The 13,145-nt window shown below is 43.0% G+C and overlaps 1 protein-coding gene across 1 annotated transcript in view; it reads left to right on the top strand.

The window, feature by feature from the left end:
- SYAP1 (synapse associated protein 1) overlaps positions 1-8,668 on the top strand; it is a 31,508-nt gene extending 22,840 nt beyond the window's left edge. The window contains exons 6-9 of the mRNA XM_060001590.1: positions 3,930-4,078; positions 5,435-5,493; positions 5,944-6,091; positions 8,211-8,668. Of these exons, the coding sequence (XP_059857573.1) occupies positions 3,930-4,078; positions 5,435-5,493; positions 5,944-6,091; positions 8,211-8,338 (484 nt within the window). The 3' untranslated portion in view covers positions 8,339-8,668. The remainder of the gene's footprint in view (positions 1-3,929; positions 4,079-5,434; positions 5,494-5,943; positions 6,092-8,210) is intronic.
- Positions 8,669-13,145: the final 4,477 nt, after the last annotated feature.

Genomic DNA, 13,145 nt, shown 5'->3' with positions numbered 1-13,145 from the left:
AAGGCTAATCTCAGTTTTGTATAGCTGTGATGTTAGGGTTTAAGACCCTTGAACGTATGTGGGTAAACAGTCAATCCTAGTTCCTTCATTTGGTCCCCAGGTGTCCTAGTCTCTGTACCCCGTCACCATCCAGGGCATTAACCTGTGAAAGTGAGTTCCCCTAAGTGAATATGATGTGCTGTCTCATTGCAGAACAGCACACCGTAGTGTGTCATGTTGCTTTTTTTTTTTTTTTTCGGTACGCTGGCCTCTCACCGTTCTGGCCTCTCCCGTTGCGGAGCACAGGCTCCGCACGCACAGGCTCAGCGGCCATGGCTCACGGGCCCAGCCGCTCCGCGGCATGTGGGATCTTCCCGGACCGGGGCACGAACCCGTGTCCCCTGCATCGGCAGGCAGACTCTCAACCACTGCGCCACCAGGGAAGCCCTGTCATGTTGCTTTTTAATGCAGCCTAAGCTTTCCTTAGCTCTTCCAGCAGCTGCAGTGTACTACTGTTTGCACAACTAAACTTGTGGTCGTCTTTGACCCTTTATGAACCATTGTTAAGTCAGGTCTTCCTCCTGTGATCTACTTCCAAGAGAAAAAGACAGTTACGGGAATTCCCTGGCAGTCCAGTGTTTAGGACTCAGCACTTTCACTACCTGCGTTCAATCCCTGGTCAGGGAACTAAGATCCCAAAAGCCATGGAGCAGCCAAAAGAAAGAAAGAAAGAAAAAGACAGTTATGAGGCCTCATGATTATGGGAAGTGCTGCTGGGCACATAGTAAGAACTTAACAAGTAAGAGGTCATTTTTCCTGTGACCATCTGTTTTGGCCGACAACTTGTCTTATTCATCCCCGAATCCCCCCAGTACCTAGCATAAGGCCTGATGCATGTGGCATTCGGTAAATATTGGTGGAATTAATGAAAGAAAAGATGAGTTGTGTCTAGCTGCCTATCGTCTTGTTACCTGACCTAGCTTGTGTAGATAATCGTGCATTTTGCTTCCGTCACTTAGAAAGCTAGCTCCCTGACCCAGCTTCACCATTCTTAGATGTGACAACAACGTGTTCTGATGTCCTGTCTAAGGCCAGCCCTGTCCTCATTCACAAACCTGAGTCTCAGTATTTTTCTTCTGTTCTCACTGGTTTTCTTCTACTCCTTCAAAGTCTTTTTCTGTCATGCTTTCTTTCTCGACTTTCTCGACTTTCCCTTCCATTCTAAGAACCTGCATCCCTTCTATTAAACCAGGGGGTAGAGAGGCATTCTCCTACCCTTTTGTCCTCTCTACTAGCAAAGCATTTTTAGAACATAAAATGAGGCACAAAAAAAAAATCCACACATCCTCCGCAGGTCACCAAAGCCGTTCCTTGGCTGTCCTTGTTTTGTATTGTTGTTGTTGTTTTGGGAGGGGGGTGTTTTTTGTTGAGTCATGTTTTGTCTTCCACCTTGGAGATTTTTACTTAATTACTCTGAGGTGAGCACAGTCATCAGTGTTTTTTTTTTTATTATTTTGAAACAATCACAAACTTATGGAATGGTGGCAAGTACAGTATAAAGAACTTTTTTAATGAATCCTTTGAGGTCTGATACCCCATCACCCCTGAAGCTTTAGTGTGTATTTCCTACAAACAAAGAGTTCCTACATAATCAGAATGTAACCATCCCAATCAGGAAATGGTCACTTAATGCCTTATTACTGTCTGATTCTCAGACCCTATTCAGGTTTTACCATTTGTCCGAATAATATCCTTTTTAGCAAAAGGATCCACTTCAGACTCACATGTTCCATTTACAGTAGTTTTAGTGTCTCATCAGTCTCCTTGAGTCTGTTGCATCCTGTCAGGTGGCACGTATTGCCATTTTGTTCCACTACTGTCCACACTTTGGTCACTTGATGAAAGTGGTGTCTGCCAGCCTTCTTAACTATAAAATTACTCCTTTCCTCTATGAAATTAATAACTATTTTCTGGGGAGGTACTTTGAAGTTCTGTGAATATCTCATTTCTCCTCAAATTTTCCATGTATTCATGTATTTATGTATATCTCTGTGGACTCATGGTCCTGTTTTATGCAATGGTTATAATCCACTGCTATCGTTATTTATTTTGATGCTCACATCATCACGTATTTGCCAGTGGAAGCCTGTTCAGGCTGGCTTCTGTGTCCTTTTGACTCATCCCCATCATTTTTTTTTAATTTATTATTTATTTATTTATTTATTGTTGGCTGTGTTGGGTATTCGTTGCCGCACACGGGCTTTCTTTAGTTGCGGCGAGCAGGGGTTACTCTTCGTTGCGGTGCACGGGCTTCTCATGGCAGTGGCTTCTCGTTGTGGAGCTCGGGCTCTAGGCGTGCGGGCTTCACTAGTTGTGGCACGTGGGCTCAGTAGTTGTGGCTCGCGGGCCTAGTTGCTCTGCGGCATGTGGGATCTTCCAGGACCAGGGCTTGAACCCACGTCCCTTGCATTGGCAGGCGGATTCTTTTTTTTTTTTTAATTTATTTTTGGCTGTGTTGGGTGTTCGTTGCTGCGTGTGGGCTTTTCTCCAGTTGCAGCGAGCGGGGGCTACTCTTCGTTGCGGTGTGCGGGCTTCTCATTGCGGTGGCTTGTCTTGTTGCAGAACACAGGCTCTAGGTACGCAGGCTTCAGTAGCTGTGGCACATGGGCTCAGTAGCTGTGGCTTTTGGGCTCTAGAGCGCAGGCTCAGTAGTTGTGGCTCGCAGGCTTAGTTGCTCCGCACCATGTGGAGTCTTCCCGGACCAAGGCTTGAACCCGTGTCTCCTGCATTGGCAGGCGGATTCTTAACCACTGCGCCACCAGGGAAGTCTCCCTACCATTTTTTGAGCCCTTCCTTTCTGGCATGAGATAGTCCTCCAGGCTCACCGTGTTCTTCCCCTGCTGTAACCCTAGAATTGGCCATTTATCCAAGGAGTTCTGGTTCCTTTTAGTGGAAAGTGGTGTTTAGAAAGCAAAGTCTAAGCATTAGGCATGCTCATGGCTATTGGGGTGTCACTCTTCCTTGGCCCACTCAGTGGACAGAGCTAGTGTGCTCATATAACACACACATGGACTTGTTTGCATCTCTCTCAAATGAAAACCATGTGTTCACAGTGATACTTCACAACAGGGATCATTCTAGAGTTTTCTCTTTCCATGATTGTAACTCCCTTTTCTGATGGTGAGAAACCTGGTTTCCACTATCCTTAATATTTTTCCTTAAGCAATCAATCCCCTTGCGAGTGACCAATCTTCCTTTTTCACCACCACCCACTCCCGAGCTCAGACACCCTCCTCTCTCTGCTCAGGCTCTCACTCTCCATTCCAGGCCGCCCCCGTATGGATACTTACCTTACCCCTCTTGGGCGCCAACGCCCCACCCCAGGTGACTCTAATGTGCAGCCAGGTTTGAGAACCACTGAGAGTTCTCAGGTTGAACTGCACTTCAGTCTTTTTTTTATCAACCATCTTCCACCTCATTGCTAACTGTTACTGATTGCTAGTTATTTGCAAGCTACCAGACATTTCCTCTCATGAAGAGCAACACCTACAATACTTTATTCTCACTGCTTGAAAGCGTTTAATCCTTCGGTAAACAGCAGACAGTCGGTGGAGCCCCGGCTCTGCTTCCGTCTCCCAGGTTGCTCATGGTGCTTTGAAAGCGGTACCCTGTTTTCCTGTGCTGAGGGCAGTGTTGGTATTAAAATACCAAGAAACACTGAGGTTTCATTAGTGTTCTATAAACTTGTCTTTTGCTGCTGTGGAGAAGATAGCTATTCTCTTTATCCTGTTATTCAGCTTTCAGTTCAAAAGCCAATGAGAATTTCGTTTGAGCCTCATTCAGATTTGAAAATGTCCCTAAAAGTCATCTGTTCCCATCTCCACTGCAACAGCTAAACGCTGCACACACACTATGCATGCCTTCTCAAATGTGGTGTTTATCTTTGAAAGTGTGAAGGAAGAAGTGTTTTGGAGGAACTACTTTTACCGCGTCTCCCTGATTAAGCAGTCAGCCCAGCTCACGGCTCTGGCGGCCCAGCAGCAGGCTACCGGGAAGGAGGAGAAGGGCCACGGCAGAGAGGATGAGTTGCCACTGACAGGTATATTCAGAGAAGATGTCACTCTGTGGGAAAAAAACAAAAGAGTTACTTTTAAAATATTCTTCATTTAGAGATTCTCATGAGCTTGTCATCATGTGTATACCAGAAATGTCATCGTCATCTTAGGGAAAGTTCTTTTCTTTCCAGAGGAAATGCTCATTCTTCCCTTGTTGCCCTCTCTCTGACCCTGCTCACCGTCTTCCCCCAGCTTTCTTTTACTTTGCTGTCTTTCTCTCGTTCTTTGGGTTTTTTATTTCTTCCTTTTTGTTTCTCCCTCCGTCACCAGTCGTCTTCCCATCTCTTTCCTTGCCCTTTTTATACCTTCTGTTCTCCGCTGACTCAGTTCCCTGCTCTGCTTCATTTCTCAGTCTTCCATTCAGCCTGCTCATTTCCCCAGTACTCCAGTCTGCAGAACAGAGCTAAGATATCCAGCCTGGAGCTAGACACGAGTCACTTACACATGTGACTCTTCCTTATTCTGACAGTTTTACCCCTGGTTTTGGGGGAAAGTGGTTTATAATATCGGCAGTGATTTAATACCTATAATAAAAATTGAAACAAGATATGTATTTTGTGTCACATTTTTAACGTTTAATGAACACCTGCTGTGTATGGGTACCCGTTATAACTGGAGACTTATCCGTTCATGGAATTTTACATGATTACACAAAACAATGTGTCCTAAGGCACAGGTTGTACGGACCACTAGGAAGGTACCTGACACTGCATTTAGGGTCAGAGGAATGTAATGAATCTGCTCTACACAGTACCATTTGGCATTTTGCATGTAGATGTTAATATGAATCTCAGGTGTCTCTCATTCTTTAGTATTCCTTCTTTATTACTTTTATTGGAAAATGCCATTTTACCCAATACTGCCCGTGTATCAAGATGGGCTTAAGACAGGATTCAGTAAAGCCCGTCTGTGGTTAGGTTGAGAAGATAGAAGACGCAGCCTGTGAGGAAGAGGAGCCACTGTGCCTGAGCGTTACATTTTACTTTGTGAGAAAAGGAAAACTTGATAAATAACTTCATTCTCATTATCCTAAAAGAAAGAGCAGAACTATTCTTCAGTGCATTTTGCTAACACTGAAGTCAAAATTTATTTCCTGCTGGAAATCTTACATAAGGGGTATTGAATATGATGATACATATTAAAAAGATCCCCAAAAGAAAGAGGCTGAGATGGTTTCATCTGGGTAGTTCTTACTGCAGAAAAACGGAAAGCAGAACATTAAAAGCTAATTTCTGTAAATTATTTAGTATGATCATGCTTGTGGATAATTTAGTTGTTGTTATAATATGTATTCGGAATTGAATCAAGCAATTCTTGTCTCTTTTATTCTCACTTCTTAGAGGCAGTACGGCCCAAAACGCCACCTGTTGTAATCAAATCTCAACTTAAAACTCAAGAGGTAATACAGTTTTACATTATACCTAGTAGCTGATGTCTGGAAATGAAGTAGCTCTGTGTTGACTATCTCAGATACCATTTCAAAACTACTTATGAATATGGGTCTTATCTGTTCTGAAGAAGAGGGGTCCGGTACTTGAAGAGTTAAGGACCTACAGCTGAGACGTGAGACGATTCCCTGGCATCAGTAGTTCAAGATGTGCTCGTCAGGGATGGGACAGAACGATTGGAGTGATCCAGACCAGGAATGAGCGTAGAGATTCAGGTGGTAGCTCATGTGGTTACCGAGCCAGTGTGCAGGTTAGGAGGTGGAGAGCAGCGACCATCTGGCTACCAGAGGAAGGGAATGAAAATGAGGCTGCGTTAAATTGTGAGATGACCATAAACACGAGCTCTAGTCTCTATATGTCGCTTCAAAAACCATTTCCAGAGCTCATTTGTTGCATTTCAGGATGAAGAGGAGATTTCTACCAGCCCAGGTGTTTCTGAGTTTGTCAGTGACGCCTTCGATTCCTGTAACTTAGATCAGGAGGACCTGAGGAAGGAAATGGAGCAGCTGGTGCTGGACAAAAAAGAGGAGGAGACAGTCGCGCTGGAAGGTACAGAGCCAACGACATCACCGTTCCTGTCCCCAGTGCCGAAGCTGACCATAGAAAATTGTTATTCTGGAGCAGATACACAAAACTGTGTCGTAACTTTTGCATCAAAACTGCTTCTCTGTTCCCCACTAGAAGGGGGATTCTAGCACACGTGACCTCATCTCCTGTCCCTCTGCCCTTCTAAGCACAGAGGCTTAGAAAGGAGAAACAGATCAGAGAGGTTAAGTGAGTCTTCCAAGACGTCTCAGCCCTGAGAACACATGGCCAGGAGCGGGCAAGAAAGCAGGCACACCCCTTCACGTGGAGATGCTGCCCTGCGGCCTTCTGCTTTCAAAGCTGCGTCCTGCTGGGGTTTATACTGTAGGTAGAAGACTCTTTTCCCAGCTGCTGTGTGCCACTAGCACATCGCTTCTGGGAAGGAGTAGGCTGCTTTAAGAAACCAAATTAGCTTAAAAACTAAGGTAATTTAGAAAAACAGTGCAAGTGATGGGACTGCGTTCTTTGGCACATCAGGACAAATTACTGGCTTTCTAGTAGATAACAAGCAAAGGCTTGGGTTAATCATCATTCATGAAGCCTTCAGAGACTCACCATCGCGGAAGCCAGCTGTTCCCACTGTTGCGCAGAAAGCACCGGTGAGAAAGCTGACCTCCCAGAGGTGAACCGCCTGCCCACGCGCACACTGCACACTGCAGAGGGACTCTGCAGGAGAGAACTGCTGGGGGAAGCGGCTGGTGGGGGAAAGAGAAGCGAGTGGGGAAGTGAAAATCTGGGCTCGCTCCCCCCAGACCCCTTGTACCCCATCTATTTTCTGATACGATGGCTGCTGGCCACCGCGGAAGGAAGGCGGGCATGCGCCCCGCGTGCAGCAGGCAGTAGCTCGAGCAGACTGTGCCCTGCTTCCCTTGCTGGTGACGACTAGTAGCAGAGAGCCCACGGAGACTGGAAGGAAGCCTGGTCAGGATTCCCGTGGCATTGGCTGGCCGTTCTGGGCAAGCTATTCTTTCTTTGAATCCCTGCCCTAGTGATAATTTGGACCACTTAATATTCTTTCATATGTTAGTTGTCTCGGCCCCCCAGCTAAATTGTAAGTTCCTCAAGGGCAGGTACACCTTGTCTTTTTATCCCCTACAGCACCTAAAGTAGAGCTTAGCAGCCAGTAAGCACCTAATATTCATGAAATCGGTGTTTTGCTACGCAACATGGTCACTGCTATAAAAAATTGAAAACATTTGGTTTTTCTTTTCTCTATAGGTACTAAGTTTAAGGTTTATTTTTACAAGATGAAAATGAATTTTAGCTTTTACTTTTTAAATAGCTGGTTTGTTTTCTGGCTGTTTTATAACACTACATAGCAGATGCCTTATCCTATATGTATTTGCATACACCCGTATATTGAGCGTCCAAGTGGCAAGTTGCAGCTCTAAATCTCACCGGTGTGAGAGCTCAGGTAGAACCCACCTGGGGGGCCAGGCTTTGGCGAGAGACTGCCTGACTTCAGGTCCTGGTGTCTTTTGCCACTCGTGGGAGACCACTAAGCACAGACTGTGGAGCCCTGCAGATGTGGTTCCATCCGTATGTCTGTCACTGTCAAGCTGTGTGACCTTGGGCAAGTCACTTAACCTATAAGCCTCCATTTCCCCATCTGTCAAATGTGTATAACTGTATCTTTGGTCCACGTATTGTTCTAAGGATGAAAAGAGTGATATGTAGAGAGCACTTAGCCCTAGGCCTGGCTGAGTGAGTGCTCGAGAAATGTTAGCTGTTTTTGCTACCATCATCATCATTGGTAGTGGTAAAAATTAATTTGCGACCAAATATTAATTATCAATTATCCATTTAAATAGAAGGAAAATCAGAGACCTAGGTAAAGAAAAATAACATGCAAAACTTACTGACAACATCTGATACCTTTGCTTCTACATTTAATAAGTTTATCTTTCTAATCATATTAGTTAAAAATCTGTTCAATTTTTCTGAGCGCACACAGTGCTGAAGGCTGACACAGTAAATATTTCCGTGGTAGGACTTACACAGGTAGTTATGGTGGACTGCATTGTTAAGACTGGCATTAAAAATTCAGAATCTTTTTTTTTTTTTTCTCATTTGTTTCTTTTAGAGGATTCTGCAGATTGGGAGAAGGAACTACAACAGGAACTTCAAGAATACGAAGTGGTGACAGAATCAGAGAAACGAGATGAAAACTGGGATAAGGAGATAGAGAAAATGCTGCAGGAAGAAAATTAGCTGAAATAAAAGAATAATCCTTAACATTCTGCAACTGACATTAAATTCTAGATGCTGACACTCGCTGAATCAGAAGGCACAAAAGAGTATGACTTTATGAAATTCAAAATTATCCTTTTTTCAAGCTGAAACTTGCCTCTTCTACTTAAGAAAAAGTACATAGGACAGTTATTCTAATAATCAAAAAGGGATGTTTTATGTAACATTTCTTTAAATCTAGTTAGCGATGTTCTTGTAGTCAGTACAGACATCTTTGTCACAGAAACACAAGTAAAATTTTAGAGTTCTGTTTTCCGTGAGGTCAAAAATAAAATATATTCTTCAATTGTCGTTTTCTAAACATTTGTACTTCTTGTTGCATTTTTGTTGATACATATGCGTTAAAGTACCTACTTAATGAATTGATAACTATCAAAATGACCAAATGGTACCAAAGAACTTAAGAGGAAGCACTTTCAGAACTGTTTTCTTGCAAGTATTTTCTAAAATTCCATCTGGAAGCCAAAAGATAAAATAATTATGTTGATTATAATGATATAAACATCACTTAGTTTGACATTGAGAAATACTGTTTCTCAAAAAATATATATTTGTTTTTCTTTGGGGCCTTTTTTTTTTTTAAATTATGCCACATTTAGTAATGTTTTCCTAAATTTCACATCGTGCTTTTTGTAGAAAGCAGGGTCTTTCATCCTTTTAGTGTTGATGACTGTCAGAAGGCTGTTCACCTTAAAGTCTCATGTTGTTTAAATCGTCACCACATATAAATGTTTTTGCTTTTTTTGTCTTAATTAAACTGTCAGTCTTTATAAAATTGTGTTCTCTGAATACAACTTTTGGAACTTCATTGATCAATCCTGCCTGCATTCTGCTGTAGCAGCACGACCGTTCATAGAGCGTGGTTACTTGAAAAGGACAGATGGCTGAACATCCGAACACTCCACGGTGTTTGCTTCCCGAACCTTTCGGATTTTTCAAAGAGCCTTTATTTCATAAAGGGGAGTAGAATTAAGACATTTCTTATAGGGAACATGTACTTATTTACAGTCTTGATCCCATAAAAATTAGTCTACGGTCTTCTGGCAAAGATATAGTCAGCAAGAGAATTGGGTGCTTAGGTTTGTAGTTTGGGATATGCTCCTGTGAAGAAGCCAGGCTTCCTCAGCTAGGATCACTTGTGTTGTATTCGATGAAACCACTGACCCTATTACCAAGAGATTGCCACTTGTGGTGCCACAGTTGCTGATTACTGAGTTAGAGCTCAGAGGTGGTATCTGGCAACTTCTGAAAGAATCCTATTGAAGGGAAAAGTTTGCTAGAGTTTGCTGGAGGGAAAGAAATATGTTAAATGTTTTTAAGTAGTTAAAAATCCTAGATGTAAGCAGATCAGAATATGACAGTACTTGGCTCTTAGTATGTGTACTAAAATTCTTAACGATAAGTGTTGAATAAATATAAAAAAAGGAAAGGTTTCAGAGAATGTTAAAAAATAAAAACCTAAAATGAAAATAGAAGTATGTTAAGTTGTTGCTATCAGTTTTACATGATGCTCATTGCCTAATTGTGTGTTGCCCTGTGAAAATAAAAGGATAAAGTAAGATTTTATACACAGCATAAAAATACATTTAGGCTATAGTTTTATGGATCCATCAGTGGTGAAATGTTCTGCTTTTGTAAATTATACAGGTAACTGAAGTGCTATTCTTTTATTTTTCTTTTCTTTTTTTGGCCGTGCCTTTGGGCTTGCAGGATCTCAGTTCCCTGACCAGGGACTGAACCCAGGGCCACAGCAGTGAAAGCCTGGAATACTAACCACTAGGCCATCAGGGAACTCCATGAAGTGTTATTCTTTTAAAGGGCAAAATAATTTGTAACCTTGTTTGGTGGGAAATTTCTCAGTATTTATTACTTGCTTAGGGGTCATCCAAAAGATATACTGTGCATAAAAACACAAGCTTCATGAAACGTTAAAATATGAGGATAGTCCATCACACTGGAAATTGTACCTCACTACTCAGAGTGTAGCTTGGGAACCCTCGTCCTCTGCCTGCCCTGGGAGCTTCATAAAGGGGAAAAGAATTAAGGGCTTAGACATGCAGGGTCTCAGGCTCCGCCCCAGACCTGCTGGCCCAGACTGCGGTGCCAAGATTCCCTGGGGTTAGAATGGACTCCACGGCTTGAGAGGCGCTGCGCCAATGCAGTAATGCGCTCAGGAGAGCAGAATTTTCTGGGGCTTTTTACTTTTTACTCTTCCACTAGCGTCCTCAGGTGACACTGCCTTCCTAGTTGGCGTTACAGGTGCCTCTGCTGTTCCAGTTGTCACTCCCTGCCCACTCCCCTTTCCACATGGCCAAATTAAGAGGAACCAAGTTCCCAGGGGGACAATGAATAAGCCTGCTAAATCAGATATTTCTAATAGCACATTTCAAAGTGTGTGCTCTACCAAGCGCAGAGGCGACGCTTTCCGAGAACTGTGTTATGTGTTCACAAGCCTGCAGCATCTAAGGGCTGATGTGCCTGCCCTGAAGGCTGTAAAAGGACGGATCGATGGAGTGTTTATGCACATGAAATCAAATAACAAAAATCGTTTAGGGCTTCCCTGGTGGCGCAGTGGTCGAGAGTCCGCCTGCCGATGCAGGGGACACGAGTTCGTGCCCCGGTCCAGGAAGATCCCACATGCCGCGGAGTGGCTGGGCCCGTGAGCCATGGCCGCTGAGCCTGCGCGTCCGGAGCCTGTGCTCCGCAACGGGAGAGGCCACAACAGTGAGAGGCCCGCGCACCGCCAAAAAAAAAAAAAAATTGGATCATACAATATGTGACCTTTTGTGACTGGTTTCTTTCACTTAGCATAATGTTTTCAAGGTTCATCCATGTGATAGCATGTGTCAGATTTCATTCTTTTTACGGCTGAATAATATTTCAGTATATAGAGAGACCAGCTTTGTTTATCAACTATCGTTGATTTACAATATTGTGTTAGTTTCAGGTGTACAGCAAAATGATTCAGTTATACATATATATGTATATATCTAAATTCTTTTATTCCGATTCTTTTCCATTATGGTTTATTGCCATGAATTCAAAATATTGAATATAGTTCCCTGTGCTCTACAGTAGATCCCTGTTGTTTTTGTCAGTCTTAATAATAACAACGTCTCTCCGTTTTTCCCTCCAGTTCTAGGAGCCAGAGCTGTTTCTAGCAGTTACTACCTTAAGGTGGTTCCCTTTTTGCCTTTTCAGCTCTCCAATACATGGGTTAACCAATCTTTATATTATAATGATTTTTTTTTGATGTTGACCATTTTTAAAGTGTTTATTGAATTTGTTACAATACTGCTTCTGTTTTATGTTTTGCTTTTTTGGCCGTGAAGCATGTGGGATCTCAGCTCCCTGACCAGGGATCGAACCCATTCCCCCTGCATTGGAAGGCGAAGTCTTAACCACTAGACCGCCAGGGAAGTCCCCCATTCTTTTTTTTTTTTTTGCGTTACGCGGGCCTCTCACTGCTGTGGCCTCTCCCATTGCGGAGCACAGGCTTCGGACGCGCAGGCCCATCGGCCATGGCTCACGGGCCCAGCCGCTCAGCGGCATGTGGGATCCTCCTGGACTGGGGCACGAACCCGTGTCCCCTGCATCGGCAGGCGGACTCTCAACCACAGCGCCACCAGGGAAGCCCTGGGGTATCTTTTTTGATGAGTTGTAGTGTCTTCCTGTCGATGATTGTTCAGCAGTTAGTTGTGATTCAGGTGCTCTTGCAAGTGAGCACGTCCTTCTACTCCGCCATCTTGAACCAATGTCCTATATAGAGATTTTCAACAGTGCCTAACCCCACAAGTATTTTGTATTTTTCTTTACCACTCTCTTTATACATATAGTTTCCACTTCCTTGCAAGTCTGTAATTCTGGCCGAGACTTGTAGAAATATATCAGAACAAAATTCATGAAGCCTGTATATGCAATATATGTATTTGAATTTTTGAAATGCATGTACTCTCTCCCAACATTCCCTATATGACAAGAGTTTTTATTTGAAGTATCCTCTTCCTGCTGGAACTGACACCCCAGTGTTTGCCAATCTAACTGTACATTCTACAGCCTGCCATCGGTATGCCTGAGCAAGCTAGGTATAAGGTATAATCATTTTTTAAATCTTACAGTATCTGCCAGAAATGTGGAAGTGTGTAGCAAATGCTGAAATTGGCCAAATTCTTATAAGGACTAAAATCAGGGTGCGCACAGAAGGATGGTATTGGGTAATCGAATTAAACAATAAGCTCTCTGTTCTATGAAAAGGCAAATACTCCTTTTCACTACCTACAACCCCAAGAGCATGCAACAAACATGAAATTGAACTCTTTTGTTGAAATAATACCCTTGGCTACTTTAAAGGTTACTAGGAGCTTTTCTTTCTCTGAAAATTCTCCAAGGTAGACAAGTCAAACTAGCGTGGTTTAACTCCTTTTGACACTTCAAGATACGGCTCAGATGTCACTTTAAACCTTCCTTAAACTTCCCTACCACCAGGAGAAAATTACACTTAAGCTGTTACTTTGCAATACCTTTATCTTCGGAATTTTGTTACTGTTTTTTTTAAATTTTTTTATTGGAGTATAGTTGATTTACGATGTGTCAGTTTCTGCTGTACAGTGAGTCAGTTATACATATACATATATCCACTCTTTTGTAGATTCTACTCCCATATAGATCATTGCAGATGAATTATGTTACTGTTTGTTATTTGTATCACTGGCAGTGTTGGCCTGAGAGCCCTTATTCTAAATCGTGGTATGCCTGGTGTCTAATTAAG

The sequence above is a fragment of the Delphinus delphis genome, chromosome X, assembly GCF_949987515.2.
Source record: "Delphinus delphis chromosome X, mDelDel1.2, whole genome shotgun sequence".
Classification (NCBI taxonomy): domain Eukaryota; kingdom Metazoa; phylum Chordata; class Mammalia; order Artiodactyla; family Delphinidae; genus Delphinus; species Delphinus delphis.
This window is presented reverse-complemented; position numbering and strand designations above follow the sequence as displayed.